This window comes from Pipistrellus hanaki, assembly GCF_964339955.1.
Source record: "Pipistrellus hanaki genome assembly, chromosome: 8".
In the NCBI taxonomy this organism is placed as follows: Eukaryota; Metazoa; Chordata; class Mammalia; order Chiroptera; family Vespertilionidae; genus Pipistrellus; species Pipistrellus hanaki.
In genome coordinates, this window is record NC_140510.1 from 54,988,186 (window position 1) to 55,012,118 (window position 23,933).

General features: G+C 45.4%; 1 protein-coding gene across 9 annotated transcripts in view; it reads left to right on the plus strand.

Annotated features, from left to right (window-relative positions):
* HDAC4 (histone deacetylase 4) overlaps positions 1–23,933 on the plus strand; it is a 227,139-nt gene that overhangs the window by 87,486 nt on the left and 115,720 nt on the right. For 2 of the 9 annotated variants that reach the window (XM_084892686.1, XM_084892689.1), the window contains exon 2: positions 950–1,011. The exons of the other annotated variants lie outside the window; for them this stretch is intronic. In XM_084892686.1, the coding sequence (XP_084748812.1) occupies positions 999–1,011 (13 nt within the window). In that variant the 5' untranslated portion in view covers positions 950–998. The remainder of the gene's footprint in view (positions 1–949; positions 1,012–23,933) is intronic. 9 annotated transcript variants of the gene reach the window in all.

The window sequence follows — 23,933 nt, forward strand, 5'->3', positions numbered from 1 at the left end:
CTAAAAGGCTTCTGGGGCTGTTAGCAGGGGCTTATTTCTTGGTTGTGCAGTGTTCACGGTGGCTCACTTTCTCACAGTTGTTTTTACTTGAATGTCCATGGGAAAATGGCCAACTAATTGGAAAGTTTCACAGAGAGAACCAAGTTTCTGCACTGATTTTTAACCATGGTTTTATTCATTGTTATTGTGGGCAGTTTGTTGGAATTTGGCATCATGTTGTGAATTTTCTTTGAGTTTACTATTGCTGGTCTCGCTGAATATCCCAGCATTAGAGTGGTTCCTCCCTTCCCCAAACAAAAATTCCACAGCATTTAGAATGCTTCATGTATCATACAGATAGACATTTCCATATCCGCAGGTTAATTGTGGGATTCTGTATGTCCTGGGAGGGAGGCTAGGGCATGGACTCTGCAACCTGCCGGCAGGGTGCACAACTGGCTCACCATTCACCCACTGTCATCAGTCTCGGCCACCCCAGCTTCATGTCTGTACAGTGGGATGACAGCAGCACCTGCCTGAGAGTCAGGTGGATTCACTGTGGGTGGGTGGAAGCTACAAGGAGGCTGCCGGTTGTAAGGGATTATACTGAGCAGTCACTCAGAACAAGGAGGCGGATCTCAACTGTCCAGGTGAGCATCTTGGCAGTGACAACACTGGAACTTAGAATGCACTTTGTGAAACTTGGAAACTTTGGAATAGGCTGCTGCTGTCTTAGGCCATTTAAAGATAAAACATACTAAACACCAACCTTTGTATCAGTTTTTAATTCTGAATCTTCTGTTTCCTTCATGTATGGTTTGTGTCTCTTGAGCTGTCTCACTAACCAGGGTATATTTAGTATCAATCCAGATAGTTACCGCCTTTCCCAATGAGGAAGGGTCACTTCGCATTTTCCTTGTCACCAGCCAGCCCCCAGTATATGGTTTACTCTGTGTTTGCTTTTTCCAAGGTCCGTGTACAGTGTACTGGTCTGAAGTAAGAGCCACTTAAATCTCCACATGCTGCTCACAGGTAATATTCACACCCATTCACAGCATCAGCTGGTTGTCTTATCCTTTCCATTAAGTGGCTGGTTGTTCTCCTTTTTTTTTGTCTCTGCATTTGCTCTGTTTTGCTGCAGTAATTCCTGATTTTTGCACGGTGTCAACTTACTCTGCTCCCTTCTAGCGGAACACATGGGAGGACAGCTAATGAGTGTCCCATTGAGGCAACAATTATTTGCACTTGTCAAGAACTTGCCTCCCTGTTGAATTGCCTTTAGCAGATTTCTGTGTTTATCATCATGTATTTTCACATGTACTGATGGGGACAGGCAGCTCTTCATTGGCACAATTAACTCCTGTGTAGCCCCTGGTTCTGTCTCCAGGACTAGCCTCCCTGCTCCAGAAAGGGTGTTGGGCTCTGTGATCTCAGAGCCGCCTGTACGGAGCTGACTCTTTTTCTCAGAGTCGCCTGTTTGTATCGTGTAAGGGCATTATTGAAAGACAGAGATCAGGTACAACCACTGTGCTTGTTTGAAGAGTGGGTACCTAGGAAGCCTTGGCAAGTTCTGATGAGCCATACATTAGGACGACAGGACACAGGCCCCAACACCATCATGTGTCCTTTCTGCCTTTTGTTACGTGTATACAGTGTGTCCTTTCCCATTTATGGCTGATGTGTAAGATTGTCAGTGTCTGTACATTGACATGGTTTGAGTGATCTTCCCATAAAACCTTCAGTGAGGAACTTGGTTGCTGAATACATGGCGGAGCCTGAAAAGGGCATCCATCCCAGTGGCTGGCCCATGGGAGCCTCTGAGAGTGTCTCATTTCTGAGCTGGCCAGGGGGTCATCCCTGATGCTGAACCCAAAACACCGAGTGGAAGGAGTGCTCTGCCGAGTATTCCTGGGCACCCACCCGAAATGCGTAGAGGTTGCCTGATCCTTTCTCCAGCCTGCAAACCCCATCATGTTTGTTATACACTTATGCGTACACACTCATGAATGTATGGGTGTACATATGTGTGATGACAGGTGCTTGGGTGGTTCCACCTATTGGTAAATAAGTGCTGATGTGGAAATTTCCACAGCGGCTGAGAATACAGTTGCTTGAGGCCCAGCCATACAGGTGACTGGCCCTGTATTCCCTGCCAGAGCTGGTAGCTTCCTTCATAGCAGCTGAACTCATTCCTCCCACATCGTTTCTTCTTTGTCCCTTTCATTTTGGAGGCTGAGGAGGATGGGGCTCCTTAAGTCTCTTTGAGTCCTGGGTTCTCCTGTACCTGTCCCCTAACTGGCCCCTTGGCCCCAAGCCCATCATGATCCCAGTGTCCAGAGGTCCCCTGGAGGCCTCTTTGTAAAAAAGCTGAGGCTTATTCCCTCCCAGAACCTTTGATTTTTTCCCCTTTCTCTGTTGATCCTGGTCTATGTTAAGGTGGATGAAAAAGCATAAAGAAGTTTGGCTCTCACAGTCTAGTCTATATAGTTTACTGGGAAATCTTGTTGGGAGCCTCTCGAATCTGGGACAAGAGACTGGGTAGTCAGCTGGCTACCTCAGCACCACCTGGAGCCCCTACCTTCCCATGGCCTCTTAGTGCTTCCTAATGCCATCTCTCCTGGCACTTCTGAGATAAAGCTGTTTGTGGAGATGCTTGGGAAAAGTCAGTGTGGAGGAAGTATTTTGATTCTTTGTTATGATAAGTCAAAACTCTGAGAGACCTTTTTTCACTATGAAGATGAGTATTTTTCTCCTCAACATATGCCTTATTTACTTAGCATCTTTTCAAAATCACAGTTCACCCCAAGAAATTCTAAACTTCCCTCCAATATCTCTTGGCTTGCTTTCTCTTTTTGAAGTACAGAGCTGGGTATTCTCTCCAGGAGGGCCCCTTTGCCATCCCAGGAGAGGCTCAGGCCTGGAGTAGGCTATTCAGCAGGTCACCAGCTCTTTTGGGCTTGCTGAGAATTTTTTTGCCTCTTCCAGCACATACTCATACCTTGAAAGGAGTAACTCAGCAGATGGAATGAGTGAAGAATTAGACAAATTAAAAAATGACATGTAAAAAAATATTTCCTATTTTGATAACCCTTAGATTTAATTAAGATAAGTGAGGATTCTGATAATATGCATGCAATTTACAGGCAGTTCATAGTGTGGTGTTTATTTTTTTGAAAATTGCTTAATGGTCTGTCATTTTAGGAAAATGCCTTCATTCTTAGATGGGATGACATTTGAAAGACCATGTGTATGGAATTATCCAAAAATCCAGAAGCTAGAAACAATGAGCAATAGTAGACTTCATGTTGAAAACTGACCAGCTGAGCTCCAGTAGGCTCTGGTCCTACCCAAGAGAGAGGCCTGAGCTCAGGAGCTGAGGCCCTAGGGGTGGGGGTTGGAGGATGCCTTTCCCATGCTCTCAGTCTCCATTACCCTGTTGTGATCACACGCACAGGACTGCTACTGCACAGGCCTTTTTGTGTGAGAGATCTGGTGCCAGCCTGCTGGGCCTCCTACACCCTCCTGGTGCTCCCCCTGAGGAAGTGCTCCTGAGCTGTGGTTTAATGTTTCCGGCTTGTGGCTGGTTTCTTAAGTGTACAACTCTCTCTATAGCTGCTGTAGAGCGGGGAGCCCTTCCGTGAAGTCATAGATGTTTGCTGTCTTCATGGCATCTGGAGGGGGTTGGCAGTCTCTACTGACTTTGGGGAACCCTGGCTGTGATGTGGCCCTGGTGCCCCTGACAGTGACTTTGGGGCACTAATGATTTCAGATTTTATCAGTTTCCACATGAGGGTTCAGCTTCAACATGGAGGAGGGAATCTGGGTGCCCCCACCGAGGCCAGGGAGAGTGGATCCAGAGGCAGTGCAGGGTCCACTCTAGCACCTGGAAAGAGCCAGGCACTTGGCTTTGTGGCTTTGAAGGCTGGTGCTGAGGTGCCTGACAGTGGGGGCTTTCTTTGTTTTGAAGAGGCCTGTTTTTGAGTGTGAGCCCCTGACTTATTGGGAGAAGTGATTTTTTTTGAAGTCACACCCATTGTCTGACTGAGAGTGATTTCCTGATTTAAAAAAGTTCTGTTGCTGTATTAACTGAGAAGTCACAGGTTTGAACAGGAAGCCAGTTGTGGCTTTGTTTATGAAATCTCTGGATTTATGAAATCTCTGGAACATGGTTAGAATATATGATTTTTTCTGTGAGAGATGTGTCAGCACCCTGTTTAGGACGGGCCAGCTAGGGAGTCAGGTGGTTGCATGCTGAGCCTGGGCCTGGTGCACAGGCTAATAACCCAGGTAGTGGCATCCTTCCTTTGGTGACACCAGGTTTGGGGTGGGGGTGGGGGCGCTCACAGCAGCTGAGGAAAATGTCTGGGCTACGGGGTCACTTCAGTTCTTGGCTTCAGTGGTCCCTTTGCTCCCAGGGCCCTACACCCCTGCCTACCCATGGTCTGTTGTGTGGTGGGAGAGGAAAGTCTAGGCGAGGTGTTCTCTGAACCTGGGAAGTTCTGAGGCAGCCATGCCACAAGCAGCATGGATGTATCCCGATCGGTGTCAAATGTATTCCAATCAGTGTCAAATAGGAGGAAAGGGGAGGTATCTTGAGGGTGACAAGCAGTCCCCTGCCTCCATGCAGGTGTAGACACCCTGGTATCTCCAGCAAAGTGCAGCCCTCTCATGAGACAGACCCTGGCAGCCTGGAAACCGCACTCTCTTTCCTGAGGGTTGGACAGAGACAGAGGTGCTTGCAAAGCGCTAAGTTCACCTGGAAAGGCTGACTTGTTCTCCCATAGCTCCTCTACAGGTGGGCAGGTGTGGAAATGCAGTGTTGTCAGCTAGCCCTTTGTGGACCAAAGAGCCTTAACTCACCCACTGTGTCTCCTGTGGCTGCTGTCCCATCTTTGTGTGGGCAGCCAGGTTTCTTTCCAGGGTGAACCATGGCATTAGCTGCCCTTTTCCCAAGGAATCTCACATGAGCAAATTCTTAACAGACATTTAAACACCAGCCCAAAGACCCACTTCCTGCCACATGCTCTTTCTGCACACTCATAATTATAAATTGCTTTTGGAAATGCCTGTGCTGAAATTGCAAACCTAAGCCTAATTTACCTTCAGTGGTACTCCAGTCCTGGCTGAAGATGGGCTGAATTGATAGAAGCAAAATGTGGATACTGCTGGGGGACATGTGTTCCTTCTCTCCATTCCAGCCAGTATTTTAGGAGGCTCCTAGGGATGAGCTTTGGGAAATGTGCAGCCCAGGAGGGCCCCCTGGTCAGGCTAAGTAGACCCTTGAGGGCTTTCCTATTTGAATTGGGAAGTGAGCTGCTCCTCCTTCCAGGGCTGTGTATCCTTCTATCCTTCCTTCACCAAGCCCCTCCTTGGGGCCTCTGGGCATCCAAATGGCTGAACTCTGTGTCACTCCATCAGGCTGTTTCCCTCTCATACACCTGGCAGCGCAGGCAGTGTCACCCACCTCTCTGTCCTGCCTCGGGTGAGTGCTTTCAGATGTGGTTGATGCCCCTTCTCCTTCTAGAACAAAACCCTTGTGAGCTGCATGCATTGCTGCCCTTTGTTTGTTGGCTCCCTGTCCTCGGACTGTGCCAAGGGCAGACACCCTCCCCAGCCCCAACAGTACCCCTTGGATGTACATGCCAAGAGTTACCTGGGTGCACCATGATCCATGCTACCAGGATCAGACTTATCTTGCTTGAGGACTGAGCAGTGGACTGGGCATCAGGAGAGCTCTTCAGTGGCCCCTCTGATGTTGGAATAGCTCTGATTTCTGGGCTCAGAGGCTGGAGCCCTGACAGTAAGCAGAGACTGAAGAGATGTTGAATTCCTATTCTGGATCTGAAGCAGTGACTGTGGTGGTTTGTGTGACAGGCTCAGGATCTGTCTGTAGGGCAGATCCTCAACCTCAGTCTCAGTCCTGGGACTGACCTGTGGACTTTAGTGGAACCTAGAGAGGCTTCCAGAGTGACTCAGGTATGCACAGACACTCCTGTCAGAGTCCCTCCCAAACCTGGCCTGGGGCACCTACCTGCTCATGGAAGAGATGCAGCAGTTCTGGAAATAGGCTCTCTGGGCAGGCCTCAGAGCCCTTCTCCCACACTCATGTGGCTGTGAACACTATAGGGCCTGGGTGCACCTCTGTGGGGACTGTGGTGCTGGCATGAGTGCTGGGACAAGTGTCTGGATCTTGGAGGTGGGCCTGTCAGAGGACGACATTGCGTCACCTCTGCCACATCTAACTTGGAAGGGGCAAGCAAAGAGGTTCCGGTCTGTTTCTGTTAGATTGTAATCTCTGCCTTCACAAAGCTTACCTCTCTCCTCTTCCTCCTAATTATTTTTAAAATTGCAAGGAAAATACATCTCTTCTATTTATAATTACGCAGAGAACCAAATTACTACTCTGGCTCCAAAGAGTGTTATTAAACCAAAGTTTTTGTAATTCCACGAAACTCCCTCTCGCATCATGGAAACTTAGGATCCCTGAGCCTGAGCTCCAGCAGGAAAGGCTTTCTGGTAAAACACCTCCTGCAAGCCCACCTGGTGTGCTAGGCATGGTCCTGCAGGCGAGTCCTCCCTGGGGTCACAGGTGCCTGAGCTCCAGCACCTTGCCCCTCTCTATGACCAGGGTCATGAGGGAAGGCTCCTCGGCCTCTGCAAGGGCTACCAGTACACTCTAACCCTTCTTCGCCCCCACCCCAACCCCACCCCAGGCAACAGCCACTGTCACAGCTTTCCCCTTTTAGGAAGTTGCTTTCTTGGTTTTCTCTGGGACCTCCAGTGCTCAGGCAGGAAGGACAGAGCCAGCCACACTGTCTTTGTTTCCTTTTGCTCCTCAGGCCCTGAAAGGAACCAGGGGTCCCTGTAGGCCCTCTTGTCCTTGGGGAGTTGTGGCAGCGTTTTGGTAATAGTTGAAAAGTGTTTCATCATATGGTCGCAGGGTATTCCTCAGATGTACAAAATCAGAGGTCTTTAGAGACTCCCTGCTCAGGCCCAGTGTTGTCCAAGGGACGGAGCCACGTGTGCTGTCATCTCATCTGTGGAAACTCTGGGCCTTGTCTCCACATCTGCTCAGAAGACCTTCCTCCTTCCCCCCATCCTCATCATCCTCATCTCTAGCACACTTCATGCGTCTGAATGTGTTTTCAGGAGTGACTCGAGCCTCTAAATGGAATTCCATGCATCAGTAACTGCCTCGTGCACATTTCTTGTTTTCTGTTTAGCTTTGTAGGTAGGTTGAACAAAATTCATCTTAATCTTCACTTGAACCCCTATTCCAACACACATGCACAAATGTCCCCATAAAAACTTAGTGTTGATGCTGAGCTTCAGTGGAGCCCAGCATCCTGAGACTTGAGAGGTATGCTCAGGTTTTGGGGCTTGGTGGGCCTGGTAGCCCCTTCCCAGACCAAGGCTAAGTGGCTCCTGCTCTCCACACTGAGAGCAGGGCTTTCTTTGTGGCTGCTGATAAGGAAGGGTGCCTTGGCCTCCCTCCCAGGCTCAGGGCAACAGTCCCCATTCTGGGAAAGAGAGACCCATTAGCATAGTGCAATGAATGCTGCCTTCCTGCCTTCTATGGGCTCAGGTCCCCAGGTGAGGGAATGCTCTGCAGGAGGCAGGGGTGGGACCACTGTGGGTAATGGGACCTGGGAACTCTCACCCGGTGGACTGGAGGAATCATCTCTGCCCTCCAGGGACCCCAGACCAGATCCTGCTGATGTTCTCATGAATAATCTGCTCCACATGCATTTTATTGAGGTGGTTCTGTTGTAGTGTTGGGATTATGGTGATTATGATTATGGAGGGAAGAGAGGCCAGTGGGAGGAAAGAGAGAGGCCAGTAGGCTGGCTTGAGGCCTTCTGTACTTTGTTGAAAGAGGGTAGAAACCTAGTGATGAGAACCTGTTCTAGATGCTTTTTATCTTCAGTGATGTGATTGATCCTGTGAGATCCCATGCTAGGGGGAAGAAACATGGCCACGATCGCCTTGCTGGTAAGTAGGGAGACTGGTGTGAAGTGCACATGCAGCTCCAGAGTCCACCCCTAGGCATAAAAGTCCTCACATTTCCCTTAGGTGGGGTGTCTACTAGATGCCAGGAGCAATCCCCCTTTCAGTTGTTACAATTTTCATCATTCTCACCAGAGAGCTTTCTATTTTATTTGTCTTTATAAAACCAGTTCTTGGTTTTGTTAATCCTGTTTATATCTACTTCAATAATTTTTGTTCTTTATTATTACTTTTTAAAGCTCTCTTTGAGTATATTTTGCTGTTCATTTCTAAACTCTTGAAATGAACCTTAATATATATGTATATAGTAGCTTTCAGGTTGTTCACTATTGTGAGACTAGATCAGAGGACCATTCACCTTTTCTTGCACTTGTGTTTTTGAAGAAGTCATGTTTGTCCATCAAATGTTGTTCAGAGTGTATTTTTCAGAAACAAAATCCCTTCCTGTATGACTTAGAGGAAGAGAGGAATAATGTAAGATGAATAGCAGTGTATCTGTGAAAATTAGTCAATTTGAAAAGAAATTAATACCTAGGTTAATTATGAAAGGCCGTTATTGGAGATGTTTATCTGATATTTTTGGAGTTTCAATGGCAAGTTGATTTTGAGGGGTATCTGAAAGTACACATTTCCTTTTCTTTGTAGTATGTTCCATGAAGATGCTTGATCTAGAGGGTCTGATTGGTTAAAATACCTGCAGTCCATGCATATGGAAGGGTTAGACTATTTCCGGACATTCTTGGTTGGATAGAGATTTTGGAAGTGTAATATACTTGAAATCTGCAAGAACTCAGATCAACTTTTTAGATTATCTCTCCTCATTTGTATTATGATCCGTCCATCCATCCATCCATCCGTCCTCTACTATTCCTGAACTAGTAATTAATTGTTTTAGGATCATTGATACAAGAACTATTAAGATTTCACCCCTCTTAGAAACTCTTGATTATGTCAGAAGCAAAAGAGTACTTAGTGAAGTGATCTTAGGACATCAGTGTTTTTAGCAAGGAGTCTTTGAGTCACTGTCCTTGTCTGCAAGAGGCGGGTATGCAGGGTGAAGGCAGAACTTTCAGAGGGAGCTAGTCTCTGCTCTGGTGGTAGCCTAGTGCTGCCCAGTTTTTTCTTTCCAACACCTGTTTTTCTGAGTATATTTTTCCAGCAAAGGAATATATAAAAAACAACCCTAATTTCCTCTTTAGTCAAAACTATTAAAAAAGAAAATCCCACACACGAAGCCAAAATTCTCCAGAAGTAAATTCTGAATTCATTTTTGGATTTGTTTCTTTCTTGCCTAAAACTGAAGAAGCCTCCCCAGGAATCCAGCACATTTGCTTTCTGCTTTCAGCAAACTTCCTATTGTGCCTCTAGCTCTCTGGAAATCTGTTTCCTACTCTAAAAAAGCAGCTGGAATGCACGAGAGCTGCTCAGCACAAACTACGAAGTGATGGCATTGACTGTGCAAAGCAGATGCTGTTTGCATTCAAATAAAAGACAAACAAAATATTTGCATTAATAGAGAGCCTTTGCAAAAGTATTTGCATAAAGTGATTTATCCTTTCCCAAGTGATGGTTACTTGGAACTAATTTCTGAGTGCAGCAAAGGATAAGCAATCTTTTGCTGATTATTTCTCAAAAGTAGTTGCTTTTGCACAAGGGTAGCTGATTTCAGAGAAGGGCTCTCCACCATGCAAATGTAGTGTCAAGTGCAACCCTGCATTGATTACCATCAGTCATATTCCTGGTAGTTTTCTATGTATAAAAGTAGCATTGATGAACTGTTACTCTCTTCTCAGTGAAGCTCTGCCCAAAGTGGGCCTATTTCAACACTTGCCTCTCCATAGCTCGAAGAAGCCAGGCAGTATTGTGAGGGCTTTGGTACCTGTGCATTGCAGTTTTAAGGATGTATGTTCTTAGTTCTTATGTCATTCTGAGGGCGATGTAAGTCAAGATAAAGAAATCAGAGCAAAGGAAAAAAGATAGTCTACCAAAGAGAAGTAGACCCAGAAATCCGTGGTAAATCCTGCATTATTCAAAAATTAACTGAAATTGAGCCATGAGTTTCCTCACTGTCAAAGTGAAGAGGGAACCTTGTTTATTTTTAGTATTTACATTGTTCTTAAGAGGAAACCAATGAGCTGTTTTAGACAGTGACTTCGAAACATAAGTTTGAAGAAACAGTGTTACACATAATGAAAGTGGTCTCAGTGACTAAATGAAACTCTGAGTTAACTTAGTATTCAGCACTTACCTATGTTTACTTATATGTTCACTCGTGCTTTACCTTAGCCTCTTTCTAGCATCTTACTTTCACTTTGGATATGATTTTCTTCTTTCTGAATAATCCTTTAGTTGTTATTTTAGCAATAGTTTCTGAGTGGCAAATATTCTCAAGTTTTGTCTAGAAAAGGTCTCTTTTCTCTTTTTTCTTTCTTTTGTCTTTTCATTGTTTTTATTACTCAATAAAGCTTCCTATTTTAAATTTAGCTGACTGTGCTTGTGCCTTCCACACTGTCAACCATTTCCCGCTCCTCAATAAGGAAAGCACACTTGATCCTGTCTTGGACACATTTAGCACACGTGGATCCAACCACAGGCCCTGCTGACATGTTTTTTTCATTTTAGACAACTTCACTTGAACTTTGGGTCTCACAGCAGAACTCATGAAGTCAGCCTAGACACAGGCCACATGCAGATTGTGGTACTTTCCCAACCTTCTCGGTATAAAGGTACTAATTTTATTAGAGACTACTGTAGGACAGCCTCTGCCAGTATGCCAAACACTGGACCATTCTGAATGCTTGTAAATAACCCTCCCCCAAAGAGCCCTTTTTCTTGAACAGTGCTTAGCTGGGTATAGAATTGTAGGTGACTTGTATTTCACTTAGCAGTTTGAAGCTGTTTTAATGTCTTCTGGTTTTTTTGTTACTGTCAAAAAGTTAAGCTCTCAGTCCAGTGTTGTTTCTTCTTAGGTAATTTGTGTTTTCATCTTGATGCTTCTGTTTCCTGTTTGGTGGATATTGTATTCTGATATCATGTTGCAATGTGCAGATTTGTACTTACCCTGCTTGGGATTTAGCATGCTTTTTAAATAAGGACTCTTACATCTCTGGAATTCTGAAATATTCTCCTTTATTATTGATTTGAATATCACCTTTTCTGTATTTTCTCTCTTCTTTACTTCAGGAAATCATACTATTGGGTCGGCAACTAAGTAATTGCGGGCTTCACACACATATGGCTTCAGTTGAATTTTTAGGTTTGCAGACGTAGTACAAATGTAAAACACATTTTGTTATTTGATAGTTGGCTATTCAGCTGTTAATCAGTAAAAAAATTTTTTTGATCTGTTTTGTAGTTTTCGTTTGGCGTTCGTTAAAAAATGGAAAATCAAAAGGAACATTTTCGTCATATTTTGCTTTTTTATTTCCTCAAAGGGAAAAACGCATCGCAAGCTCATAAAAAGTTATGTGCTGTTTATGGTGACGAAGCCTTAAAAGAACGGCAGTGTCAAAATTGGTTTGCCAAATTTCGTTCTGGTGATTTTTCACTCAAAGATGAAAAACGCTCTGGTCGTCCAGTTGAAGTTGATGACGCCCTAATCAAAGCAATAATCAATTCGGACTGTCACAGTACAACACGTGAGATTGCAGAGAAGCTTCATGTATCACATACATGCATTGAAAATCACTTAAAACAACTTGGCTATGTTTAAAAACTCGATACATGGGTTCCTCACGAACTGAAAGAATCACAGTTAACGCAACGCATTAGCAGCTGCGATTTGCTAAAGAAACGTAATAAAAATGATCCATTTTTAAAACGACTGATAACTGGCGATGAAAAATGGGTTGTTTACAACAATATCAAGCGGAAAAGATCATGGAGCAGGCCAGGTGAACCAACTCAAACAACATCAAAAGCTGATATTCATCAAAAGAAGGTTTTGTTATCAGTTTGGTGGGATTACAAAGGAATTGTCTACTTTGAACTCTTACCACTCAACCGAACGATCAATTCTGATGTCTACATTGAACAACTAACAAAATTAAACAATGCAGTTGAAGAAAAGCGGCCCGAATTGACAAATCGAAAAGGTGTTGTATTCCATCATGACAATGCAAGGCCACACACAACTTTGGTCACTCGGCAAAAATTAATGGAGCTTGGTTGGGATGTTTTGCCACATCCACCATATAGTCCTGACCTTGCACCATCTGATTACTTTTTGTTTCGATCTTTACAAAACTCCTTGAATGGTAAAAATTTCAATAATGATGATGATGTCAAATCGTACCTGATTCAGTTTTTTGCTAATAAAAACCAGAAGTTTTTTGAACGTGGGATTATGATGCTGCCTGAAAGATGGCAAAAGGTCATTGATCAAAATGGGCAATACATTACAGAATAAAGTTATTTAGTTCCATGAAAAAATTGTCTTTGATTTTCTTTAAAAAATCCGCAATTACTTAGCTGCCGACCCAATAGATTACCCTATTGGACCACCTTGCCTTTTTACCCATGGTCCTCTCCTCTAGCTTTTCTCCTTTTGGTGCTGCATTCAGGTTAGTGCTATAGACCTGTCATCCAGTTCATTCTGAAAGATTCTTTTTATTCTTTTTAATGGTTTTCTATTTCTTTTTCCAGAGTTCTATCTTTTATTATAGTTTTTCTCCTTTTATTGAATGTCTTACTTTTTAAAACATCCATGCTTCCTAGTATTTTTCATATTCTAATATTTGCAGATACGTTGGAGTTCTTTCTCTGGACAAGCAGCTAAATTCGACCACTTTTGGTGTTGTGGTGTTGGCAGGTTGTTTACATGTATTTTGTTTGTACTTTTCTACTTTAATTGTAAACTCTTCAGCAGGACTTTGTTTTTTTCTTCTTCCCCGCCTCTCTCCCCTCTCCCTTTCCTTCCTCCTCTTCTTCTGCCACTGGGATCTCATGTGTCTTGGGATATGGCTGTTTCCCATGAAAGTCAAGAAAATGACTTTCATGGGATTCAGGGTTTCCCAAGCTCAGGTCTAAATTTTACCTTAATTTCTAGACTGAGGGTTCCAGAACTGTTTAAGCGATGTGAATCTGGAGGCCACACTTGCATGGGCCAGGTTTAGGGCTTCAGTTTTTCATAGGAGACTCTTCCAAGCAACCCCTCTGCCTCCATGGCCTGGTGAGTAGAGTTGTCCAGTCCCATTTTTATAGATCCAAGAGTCCTCCAGAGTTCTGCCCTTACAAAGGAGTCTCAGTCCAAGTTTCCATCAGGACAAGTTCAGTGGACGGGCCTGCAGCTCACCCCAGGGCTGGTTCTAAGGACTCTGGGTCTCAGTGCCCTTGCTCAGAGAGCACCTCCTGTTGTTTTCTCCTCTGGTAACAGGGTCTTCTCTGTCTTTCTTTTAAAATTGGGGTGGGATTTTATTCTATTTTATGCTCACCATTTCTATATTCTTGTTTTGGGAAGTGAGGAGCCCTTATGAACTAAGTCTAGTAAGGTTCAGGAACCTCGGGTTGTGATAACTTTGCAAATTGTTCAGCTCTGTGTTGTGGACATGGATAGGCCCTGTGTTTTCCCGGGTGTGAAATTGGTTTTTGCCACAGATGTCCCTGTTAATTCAGTGTGTCAGCCAAGCAGCACAGACTCGACTACACTCTTTTTCAGTTCCTCTTTTCTTACAGTTGAGTTAAAAGGCTGCCCTTCTTTCTCATTGTCTGTGGATATTTTAATGTAGATCAATGATAACTGAGTACCCACCTAAGGGTGCTTATTTTAATTACAGATTGCTTTCATGCCTAAGCAGTTGGACATAATCTGTGTCTATACTGGTGTAATTGGTTATATAGAATAAGAAAGGCTGCTTCCCCCCCATGTAGTTTCTACAGATTTCCTTTGCTCCATTATTCTTCTACTCATTGTCACAAACGAATACACTGGGACATGATTGAACTTCATCTGATTTGAATATTGAAAAATATGAAATGAATGTGTTCCAATAATTATGATAGCTTACAAGAAGACATGCCACCAATTCAGGTAGGCTGTAAAGCAAGTGACTTTGGGATGAAAATGTCATCAGGCTTCCACTCTGCTCCATGTAGTGCCAAGTGCACAGGACTCTTGCTGGGAGGCAAGGGTATGGGGGCTGAGCCAGGGAGCATCAACTGGTGGTTTGCTAATAGAGAACAGTTTGGAAAGTGAGAATGCACATGTGTATGTGGATGGCAGGGGAGAAATGATTTTATTTATACTTCTTAATTCAAATTCAAAGATTACTCCATTACAAAACAGACAATAAGGAGAAATAGCCTATAAATTTGTATCTATCTAAGAATATATATAGATATGAAGTTTCAAAATGTGGAAAGGTTGTTTGTTGTTTAATAAGCCATTCTGGCTATTTGGAAATAGTCTACCACTCTCCAGCCTGGTCTGGGTCAGCCTGTCCTTAGGAGAAGAAGTGAGGCCCAGTACATGCACAGACCTGTTGGCCTGTCCCCAAGAAGGACTTGTGTGGGACATCAAAGCTTCCTGTTGTGTTGCTCCTTCCTGTGTCTCTTGATTTTCCTTTAATTACTGCTGAAACCTGGAAAGTACTGCTGAAACACATGCTGATGGGAGTGAAAGTCAGAGGACCCACTTCCACACTTCGGTTTTCATGGCACATGGTCCTGCTGTTTGTGAGCAGGTCCTGTGAGATAGGTATGGGGGCTGGAGGGGGGGGGGGGGGACTCACTCAGTGGCCTGTTTTAATCCTTTTGGTCCTGTGAGGTGAACATGTCACCCATTTTACAGATGTGGAAAATGAAGCCACCAGTTGTTATGTGAGGTCAGGGACAACTAGGAGTGGATCTGGGCTCTGGCATTGGATTATGGGTGCTGCACTCACAGCTGAACCTTGGTGCCACCAGCTGCAGGTGCTGGACTCCTCAGTAGTCATGTGGAAGCTACAGGCTGAAAGACTCAAAAGGACAGAAATTCATATCCTGTCACCGACATTAGCATAGTTAACATCTAACAGCAAATTGCTGCTCCTCCCAGTAGCTCTATTTTTAGAAGGTTAAAATAGAACATGATACATTGTAATCACTGTATTTTTAGAAACTGAAGTTAGCATTGTATAAAAGTGGCTATAAAAGGAATAATGATCAGGTTTAGAGAGTCTGATTTGGGGGAAGCTGTGATCAGTGGAGTACATCCACACTGTGTGTAATGAAAGTGTAAGAGTGACTTTTGCAGATTGCAGGCCTTTTTGGAGTAGGACCCAGGAAAGCTAGCTTTATTGGAGAGAAGGGTATGCTGTGGAATTCTTGAGAGAAATAATGTTGATAAAGTGACCTTGAGCACACATGCAAACCTCTGAGCACTTATCATTGGGCACAGAGGGAGCACACGGTCTGGGCTCTAAGGAGATGCTTGTGTGAAACAAGTTGCAGTATCGTCATGTGCACATCATGCCTAGGAGGCTGGAAGTCTCCCAACAAGGCTGCTAAAATGCTAACAGCTGTGGTATTTGGGTAGCATGGCTTGTATGTCCCCTCTCTTCTTAAAATAAAAAGATATATTTAAAATAGATATAACTTTAAAAATAATATGCTGTATATTATTAGGCGATACAAAAATAAAATAAAGGAAAACTAGAAATAATTTAAAGCTTCTGAAACAGAAGCTGCCCTGTTGAAAGCCCTCCTTTCTGCTGGACTCTGCGTGGCCCTGGGATCAGGGGTGGGGGGCGGGGGGTGGGGCTCTTCTGACTGTTTGCGCTTGTGGTGAACCCAGAGGTGTGTGGTGGAGGTCCGGGCAGAGGAAGTTCTCTCCAGGACCCAGTGGTCATCTCTCTCCTACTGCATGGTCAGCAAACTGCAACTCATGAGCCGCTGTTTGCGCTCTGTTGACTAATGAGTTTGCCGACCACTGAGTAAGGCATTACCCTTACCCAGAAGTTTTGACTTCAGGTTAGAGACATTAGTACATTATTAAAATGTTTTTTAAGTGTTTTTCCCTAAGTCAGTGGTCGGCAAACTTATTAGTCAACAGAGCAGCAAACTGCGGCTTGCAAGCTACATGTGGCTCTCGAGCCGCAGTTTGCCGACCACTGCCCTAGTGTAATTCATGGGACTTCCTCTCTTGTTTTCCTTTTGCTGAGAACTCTGTTAGCAGGGCAGTCCAGTATCAGACTGTAGAAAGTCATCCTTCCCATCTGGGATGTGGGCAGGTGGATGGAGCATGATAGCTTCTAGGGAGGAAGCACTTTTCTAGACCCGTAAGGGCTGGATCCCTTGAAATCCACTTCCCCTGGGAAAGGTTGAGATGTCAGGAGAGCCCAGTGTCATGGGTCACTGCTGATAGTGAGCACTGAAACTGTCACACTTCTGGGTGCTTCCCCACCAGTGGGACAGTACCTCTGTTTTGTACCTATTGTTCCTGCCCATAGATGAGCTGCTGGAGGGAGAATCCAGCCTCTGACGGCTCCCAAGCAGCAGATGGGGACAAGTAGCCACTGTGCAGAGCTGCCCTGGCGAGGCACAAGGGAGACCAGGAAGTTTTTGGGTCATACAGACATGCAACTTGTCCCATGGGCACAGTATGGGATTCATTGTCACCCTACTGGTTCTGGTGAGGCATTCCAGGGTCTTTGGGCACATCTTTGGGGTTGATATCTGGGTGCTGAGGATGAAGTACTTGCTTGTCTTCTCCATGGTCTGTGGCCCTAGAGGGCAGTCTGTCTCTGTTAGCACAGGGTTCCCAGAACTTGATGCCATGTCTGGTGGAGCACACTTGGCTCCTGAAAGCATGTGTCAGAAACATGAAATTATTATAAATCAGGGCATTTGATTGAACCAGGGGACATCTATGCACCATAACAGGAAATGTGTGGCACCTGTGATGTGGCAGATGCTGCCACTAAGGGAGGTGCTCCAGATGAGGCTTCCGTCTGGAACAGTGACCTTCCTTGTGCACAGTGCCCGTGGGAAGGGAAACTAATCTGCATGGAGGAGGAGGTGAACACACTCACCTCTGGGTGCTTTGGGCACTTGTTTCCTGGCAAGATTTCTGGGTGGAGTGTATACCATTTAATATTAACTTTCCTCTTTTTCTCTTAGCAGCTCAGCTGCAGAGATTGATACATATTTTGAAGATGAAGCCCACCCAGGATTCTGGGCATCTGGGCAGTGGGATGAGGGCAGCAGTGAAGAATGTGTTAAGGGGTGGGCGGGGAGCAGTGGCAGGGCCTATAAACTGGCAAGATGAGTGGAATAGCTAAACTGAAATACATTAATATCTTGAATTTTGAACCATTGACAAATCTTGAACATTTTTGGTAATTTTTTTCTGAGGAAGTCATAAAGTAACGAGAGAAGGTTTTAAGTTCCATTTGCTCTTCAGAATGCCGGTGGGTCTTTCAGAATGAACAGGTCAGTGAGACTTGCCTTCTGGGTTCCTAGCCTTTTCCCAGCAAACACACCTCCTCTATCTTCTCCTGGTCTGTCATACCTGGGTGAGTGTCTTTGTTCTGCAGACCTATGTGTCATCCACCCAGAAGTCCCAGTGGACTCACCTTTACAATAGAGCGTACATTGGACCACATCTCCCAGCTCTGTGGTGAGCATCCTCATACTCACCTGGACCATTGAATCAGCCTTCACTCTTCTCTCTTTATTCTCCCTCTGTCCCCCAGCCCTGGGTCATGTTCTTTGTGACAGCAGAAAGGAGCCTTTAGGACCAGTGGCCAGCTCGGATCATCTCACACTGTTCTGGCTCCTTGGCTCCTTCTACTGGGTGCCACAGCACTTACTCTTCAGGGCCTTCCCCGTGTTGTCCCTGCCTAGGACACTCTTGCTCAGGTGGTTTAGATGGCTCCTTCTTGCATGTCATTCAAGTGTCTGATCAGATGTCACCACCTCACAGGGCTCCCTCAATCACTTTATGTAAATGAATGATCCCCAATCACATCCTACCCCCATGATTTCTACTCCCAGCATGAAATCCCATGGTTTGCTATGTGTGTGTGCGTGCCATGTCTTTACCAGTGGAAGATTAGGGTGCCAGGCTTTACCCCCAGAATTATGATAATCACTCAATAACTGATTCAGTAACATTTGTTGAATGAATGAATTAATAAATGAATGATGTGAATTTGTAGGTAAAGTGGGCAGTGTGGAGAGGTAAACTTGCAGAGTTGGTCTGACCTTGATCACAATGACCTTCTTCATGCCTCTTACTTACTTTTTCATCTTTAAAATGGGATCAATAATAGTACTTACACCATTTGTTTCCCTGGTGAGTACTAAGCATGCTATAACAGGAATAAACTCTTAGACAAGTGCCTGACCCATAATAAGTGTCCAGTACTAGTTAGCTGTTATTTCTGATTTAGAAAGTAAACTTTGTTGTTTTATTCTGGCAAGATATGGCCAGATTGTTAGTTTAGGGAAACTAAATACACTTTCAGTGACTTGGAACAAATACTGTCCCAAAGAGTGCTAGGGGAGAAAACCTTTTGACCCCAGGTGACTGTTGGCTGTTGCAATAGCATGGTATCAGCAGACATTTGCCGATGTGACCTCTGGGGCTGAGTGTCCCTTGGGCTCCTGCTCTGGCATTCAGCCTGGTGGCTCGAGGTCCCTCCGTGGCCAGCATGGTTGAGCATTCCCTGATTATGCTGGGTGCTTGGTCACTTCTGAAACCTTGCATTAAAGGGAGAGGGCAAAGGCTCTTTTTTTCTGTATGAAGGACAAGAATTGCCTCTGATGCCAGTGTGGCTGGGGAAAGGGTGAGCAGGACCCACACTCTGTTCCATTTGCCCGGCCTGCTCGGTTAGGATGAAGCTTGACTGCTCTACAGCCACAGTTAGTATGCCTGCGTGGACTTGCTCCAAATGGCTGTTTCTGGTTTATTGTTATGAGTTAAAGACTCATTTCTCTTGAGCTGCTTATTAGTATGTACCTATTTTCTGGCTTCCTATCATTTAACCACAAACACCTGTGAGCTAATTTTTAATGCTCAGCAATGCAGAGAGTGTTCAGGGAAGTGGCTCATCCATCACATGGAGGTAGTGCTGACTCACATTTTCAGGAGATCCTGGGCCCCATCTGATGCCTTGGCCTATGTTCTGTGTCCAGGCAGGATAGAGTGGTAGCATCACCGACGTGTGGGGGAGTGGAGAGGAACTGATTTTGTGCCCTGCTCTTTATAGTATGTTCATTACACTGCTGGGCAGTTAAAAGGTGTTGGTTCAGAAAGCAGGACTCCTGCAGAACAGTGGTAGGTACTAGGAAGGGTTTGCCTCCAGGTTTTCACAGACCCAGCTGTGAGCCTGAGCAATTGAAGAAGGGGGTTATTCACAAGTAGGGGCTACTGGCTTCAGTGTTGGTCTTATGGCTTGACTTTGGACCTTGCTGATTTCACCTAGGGAACCTGTGCTGATGACGATTCTGAACTTCAGTGATCCCTGTATAGATTCGGAGTGCTTTTTTGTGGTATTGGTATGTGATTTTGTTGTCTGCTATTTCTCATATAGACTCAGAAACCTACAGAGTTTACCGCTGATGCTACCTCCTACACCTCTAGTGCTCCAAAAAGGCTTTGAATGACTCACCGATTCAGTCGTCCCGTGGAGCTGATGGATGTCCTTTTAGGGGCTGGGACAAATCTGTTTTCAAAGGTGAATAGGATATTCTCTCCAGATTTGTCTATATCTCTCGTTAATAGTTAATTGAGCTGTGCGGGGCCACTCAGTAAGAGCAGCTGAGAACTGTGGGTCTCCATGTTCTTTCACTCAGGGAGGAAGAAGTATGACAGACTGGTCCTGGAGGACCGGCTGAAAGACGTGCTAAGACGCTCCCTCCAGGAAATGTTGCCTCTGACCACACAGCAGAGAGCTTTGTCTGTCCTTCAGAGCACTGCTGCCTGGACACCAGCAATGCCCATCTGCCAAGCTTTTGACTCTGGTCAACCTTGGTGTTCAGGCCCTGTTACTCTCTGGCTCAGTGTTATTCAGCTCTGTGGGGACAGGACAGACCCCACTGTGCTCTCAGACCACTCCACCGATGTTCCTCCTTGCGGCATATGCCTCGAGCTGTTCTTTCCCCTTTACCGAAGCTTTTTGGTTTGTGGATAGTATCTCAAATAGGTGTTGGTGAGGTAGCCTTTTCACTTTTGGAATTTTCCAAAAGAAAATTCCCAAGTAACCAGCTCTGATCTCTCTTCTGTGAAATGATGCCTCTGGTATCTTTTTCACTGAGCACCAGCCTTTTTGCTCGTTGCCCCAGGGCTCTGCTGGGGCACTTGGACACTTGGCCCTGTCTGCCCTGACCGAGCCTCAGGTGTGACACAGGAAGGCTTTCGGGGTGTGACAGAAGCAGAGCAGGTGCTTGGGGAGGTCAGCCTCTGCATCATTCCACCCCCATGTACCTGTAAAAGGGAAGATACAAAACTTTAGATGACAGTGTTGCAACCACCAGGTAGGGCAAATTTTCTTGAACTTGACATAAAAAGCATAAGCTTTAACAGAAAGATTGATACCTGTGGTCTTAAATAAAGAGAAGCCATCATTTTGGCGGTGATATCTACAATGTATAATTAACAGAAGATTCCTCTGAAACAGTAAGGGAAAGAAAACCCAATTAATAATAATTAAAAAAAAATGGACGAAAGACTTGAATTCAGATTACCAGTAAGCATGTAAAAAGGTGCTTGATCTCCTTGTTATCCCAGAGGCAAAATTAACATGAGATAGTTCTTCCTCCCCACCTGGGTGGGACTGTATGGGGGGCCGTTCCCCATATTTTCCTCCCCCACCCCATCTCTCACTGGTAACACCTGTGTGTCTGTCTCATGGACTGCCTTTATTGGTCCAAGAAACATAATGTTCTTTTTGGCAGTAACATGCAGATGCTCTGTAATTATCTATAATAATAAAAGTATAATATGCTAATTAGACCGGACAGCCGAACAACTTTCCGGACATCCTTCTGGACGACCTTCCAGACGAAGCCGGGGTTGTTAGGGTTGCGAGGGCCAAGCCCCAGAGTTTCATGCATCAGGCCTCTACAGTAATAATATACTTCTATCATGGAAAGGGTGGAGTTGCCTTCTTCTTCAGTGTCTGAAAGTTTTGCTTTGGCTCTTTCATCCCATAGATTACATGGGAGTTGTCACAGAAATTGCTTTGGTCCACATTATTTGAGTCCCCGCTGGTTGACTATGCCTGATCTGACTTGCATGCCCATGCCTTCCAGGAGGGGGCAGTTCAGTTGTCCCCGGGTTTCACCGTGCAGCTAGGTCTGGGGGCCTCTCTGGGCTGATATCTCTGGCACTTGCCCGACTTTGTCAGTGGGTTCCATAGAACGCCCTGTGAACTCTGTTCTTTAGAAATTTTGGAAACTTGGACCTGAAAAGTGAAGAAGTGCATGAGTCATAACTTGGATGTGCTTTCATCCCTTCCACCCCCTTTCTTCTCTCTTTTCCTAGTGTTGTCTGTCTTTTCCTGCTTTCTTTCCTTTTAGCACAGGTTCCTTGGGGTTGAGAAGGATGTTCCTGAAGCCCTAAGTTGCTGGTACAGGTCTGGTGAGGGAGCTTTTGCCCAGGTCCAGTTCAGGTTTGCAACTGGTTTAGATGAGACCATTTTGGGGTCTGGGGGTGCTAACTGCATGATGTTGGGCACAGAGCTCAGCCCTGCTGGGCCCTTTCCCCATGAGTAAGAGATGGGAGCAGGCCAGGTGAATTGAGAGTGAGGTTCCTTTGGCTCCAAAGGACATGATTCTAGTTAGAGACCTTGGTGCTTATCACTCAAGGTAGAGTTCTGAAAGCCATCTGTGCTGTCCCTCGGGACACTGAGTTACAGCAGGCAATTACCGGTATTTGTAAGCTAAAGCTTGTAATCTTGAAACACACCCTGCTGTTTCTTTGTGAGCATGGTCCTGTCAGCTCCCGGAGCACAGGTGACTGTGCTCTGTGCGCATCCACGGTGAATCACATTGTGAGGAGACTTGGAGGACATGCATGCTCCCCACTTCTGTTTTCTGCATGTGCGTTCTTTTAGCTCAGTTAGCTAATTAAGTAGTCATTTTCGGACATGAAGTACCACAGTCCAATCCAGTGGGTTTCCAGATTAGATTCTCCCATGAAGGCAGACCAGGGAGAAAACCTGCCTGCTGTGGGTGTTTCAGGGTCCAAGAGGAAGTAGGTCTTTGATCACTTTCTTCCTGTTAAATGTTAGGTTCTTATTGCTGCTTCCTTCCGAAGTTTAGACTTCCAGCAAAGGATGTAAATATGGAAATTATACCTAATCCTCATTTCAGCTCACTCCGGAACATGCTGTCAGAAGCAACATAGCATTAAGGTGCAAGCCTGCGTGGGCTCGTTGACCAATGTGTCTCCATGGGCACTAGCCTTGTATCTGTGTGGCTGTATTCCTACTGTTTGCTGTTTCTTCCTGGCAAAGTGTGTGTTTTGCTTTTTGGCTACCTGGTTACATGCTGTTGATGCACTTAGATCTGTGTTCTGAATTGTCATCTCAGCCTTTGCAGCCCCTGCCCCTCAAATGTGGTTTCTGCTTTGTACTGGGACAAAGCTGCACACCCTGAAGTCTTTTTTATGGGAACTGAGATATGGAACCAGATTTGTCAGACCTTTGGTTGGATATGTCACCTATTCTGGTCCCTGTGCTGCTTCACTCCAACTTTCTTGTCTTATTACTATGGCTTTTGTGTGGCACGTTACTTACACATATAGGGTCCCGCTGCAAGTATTACATGGAGTTGGGACGTCTTTCCTTTATAATTAGATTTGAATCCTCCAAGACTAGGGAGGACCAACATGTCTCTGTGGTCCCTGTGGTCCCAAGCCAAGCCTTTGCCATGTGATCAGGTTCTTACCAACCATATGCCCAGGTCACACACCCAGGACTCAGTCTGGGCACCTGAACCAGGTAATTGCAGGACTCTGGGGCCAGTATCAGAGGTGGTGGTGCTTGTCTGTGTCTCGTGTCCCAATGTCCAGTCTGTTCTTGGTGGCCTTCCATTGTTTGCTTCTGCTCAGAGACATTTCCCAGGCATTCTGTACTGTTGAACTCCATGAGGCCAGCCTATCAGGTCTGTCACCTGCCTTCTTTGAAAGCACCTGGTTTTGGCTTTTGTCTTCCTCCTTTAGTGATGAGGTTACAGCTTCTGCTTATGGTGTCCTGCTGAATGAGTGACTTGGGAGGGGCCGAGGGCGGGATGTTTAGCTTTCCAGGGCTCATGCTGCTGCCCTGTCTTCTGCTGCAAGTGTCTGGTGACAGGCCTCTCTGCTTGCCCCTCTTCAGTGCCTGTGTGTTTAGACCCTCCTGCTGTTCGTAGGCAGTTTCACATGGTAGCTTCTTTATGGAGAGGCAGGACACTTTACTAGTAACCTAACGCTAACCCAGAACACTTTCCTACTAGATCTAAGTCGGACTTTATCCCACAAGGATGTGGAAAGGTCAGGTTTAGGGCGTGAGTGTACAGGTTGCCTCAATGTCAGCCAGCTCAGCCTGTCTGTGTACTGAGCACAGGCATAGTCCCTCTCCCTGACACCATGCACTGTGCTCGGCTTCAGTTTACGTATGGAATCTGTCATGCTCTTATCCAGTGGCAGTGTTTTGTGGGCTGCCAGCTAGTTCACGCATACGATTGTTTTCTGGTGACTCAGTATGACATACCCTAGGCCAGAGCCTGGAAATGTGGTGGGTGAGCCAAGACTCAGCCCAGCCATACAGTGATTTAAACCACACAGTGAAGCTTTTGAATACTCTGATACTACGTGTCTTTAACTTACACTCGGGATTGATTGCATAGAGGTTTAATGCATCTTCCAGCTTTAGTGTGGGTGGAGGAACGTATTATTAGGCATCATTTATTCATGTGATGATCATTGAGATCTTTAGGCCTGAGGCAGATAGCAGTTTCATCCCACATCGTGGAAGATCTGTACT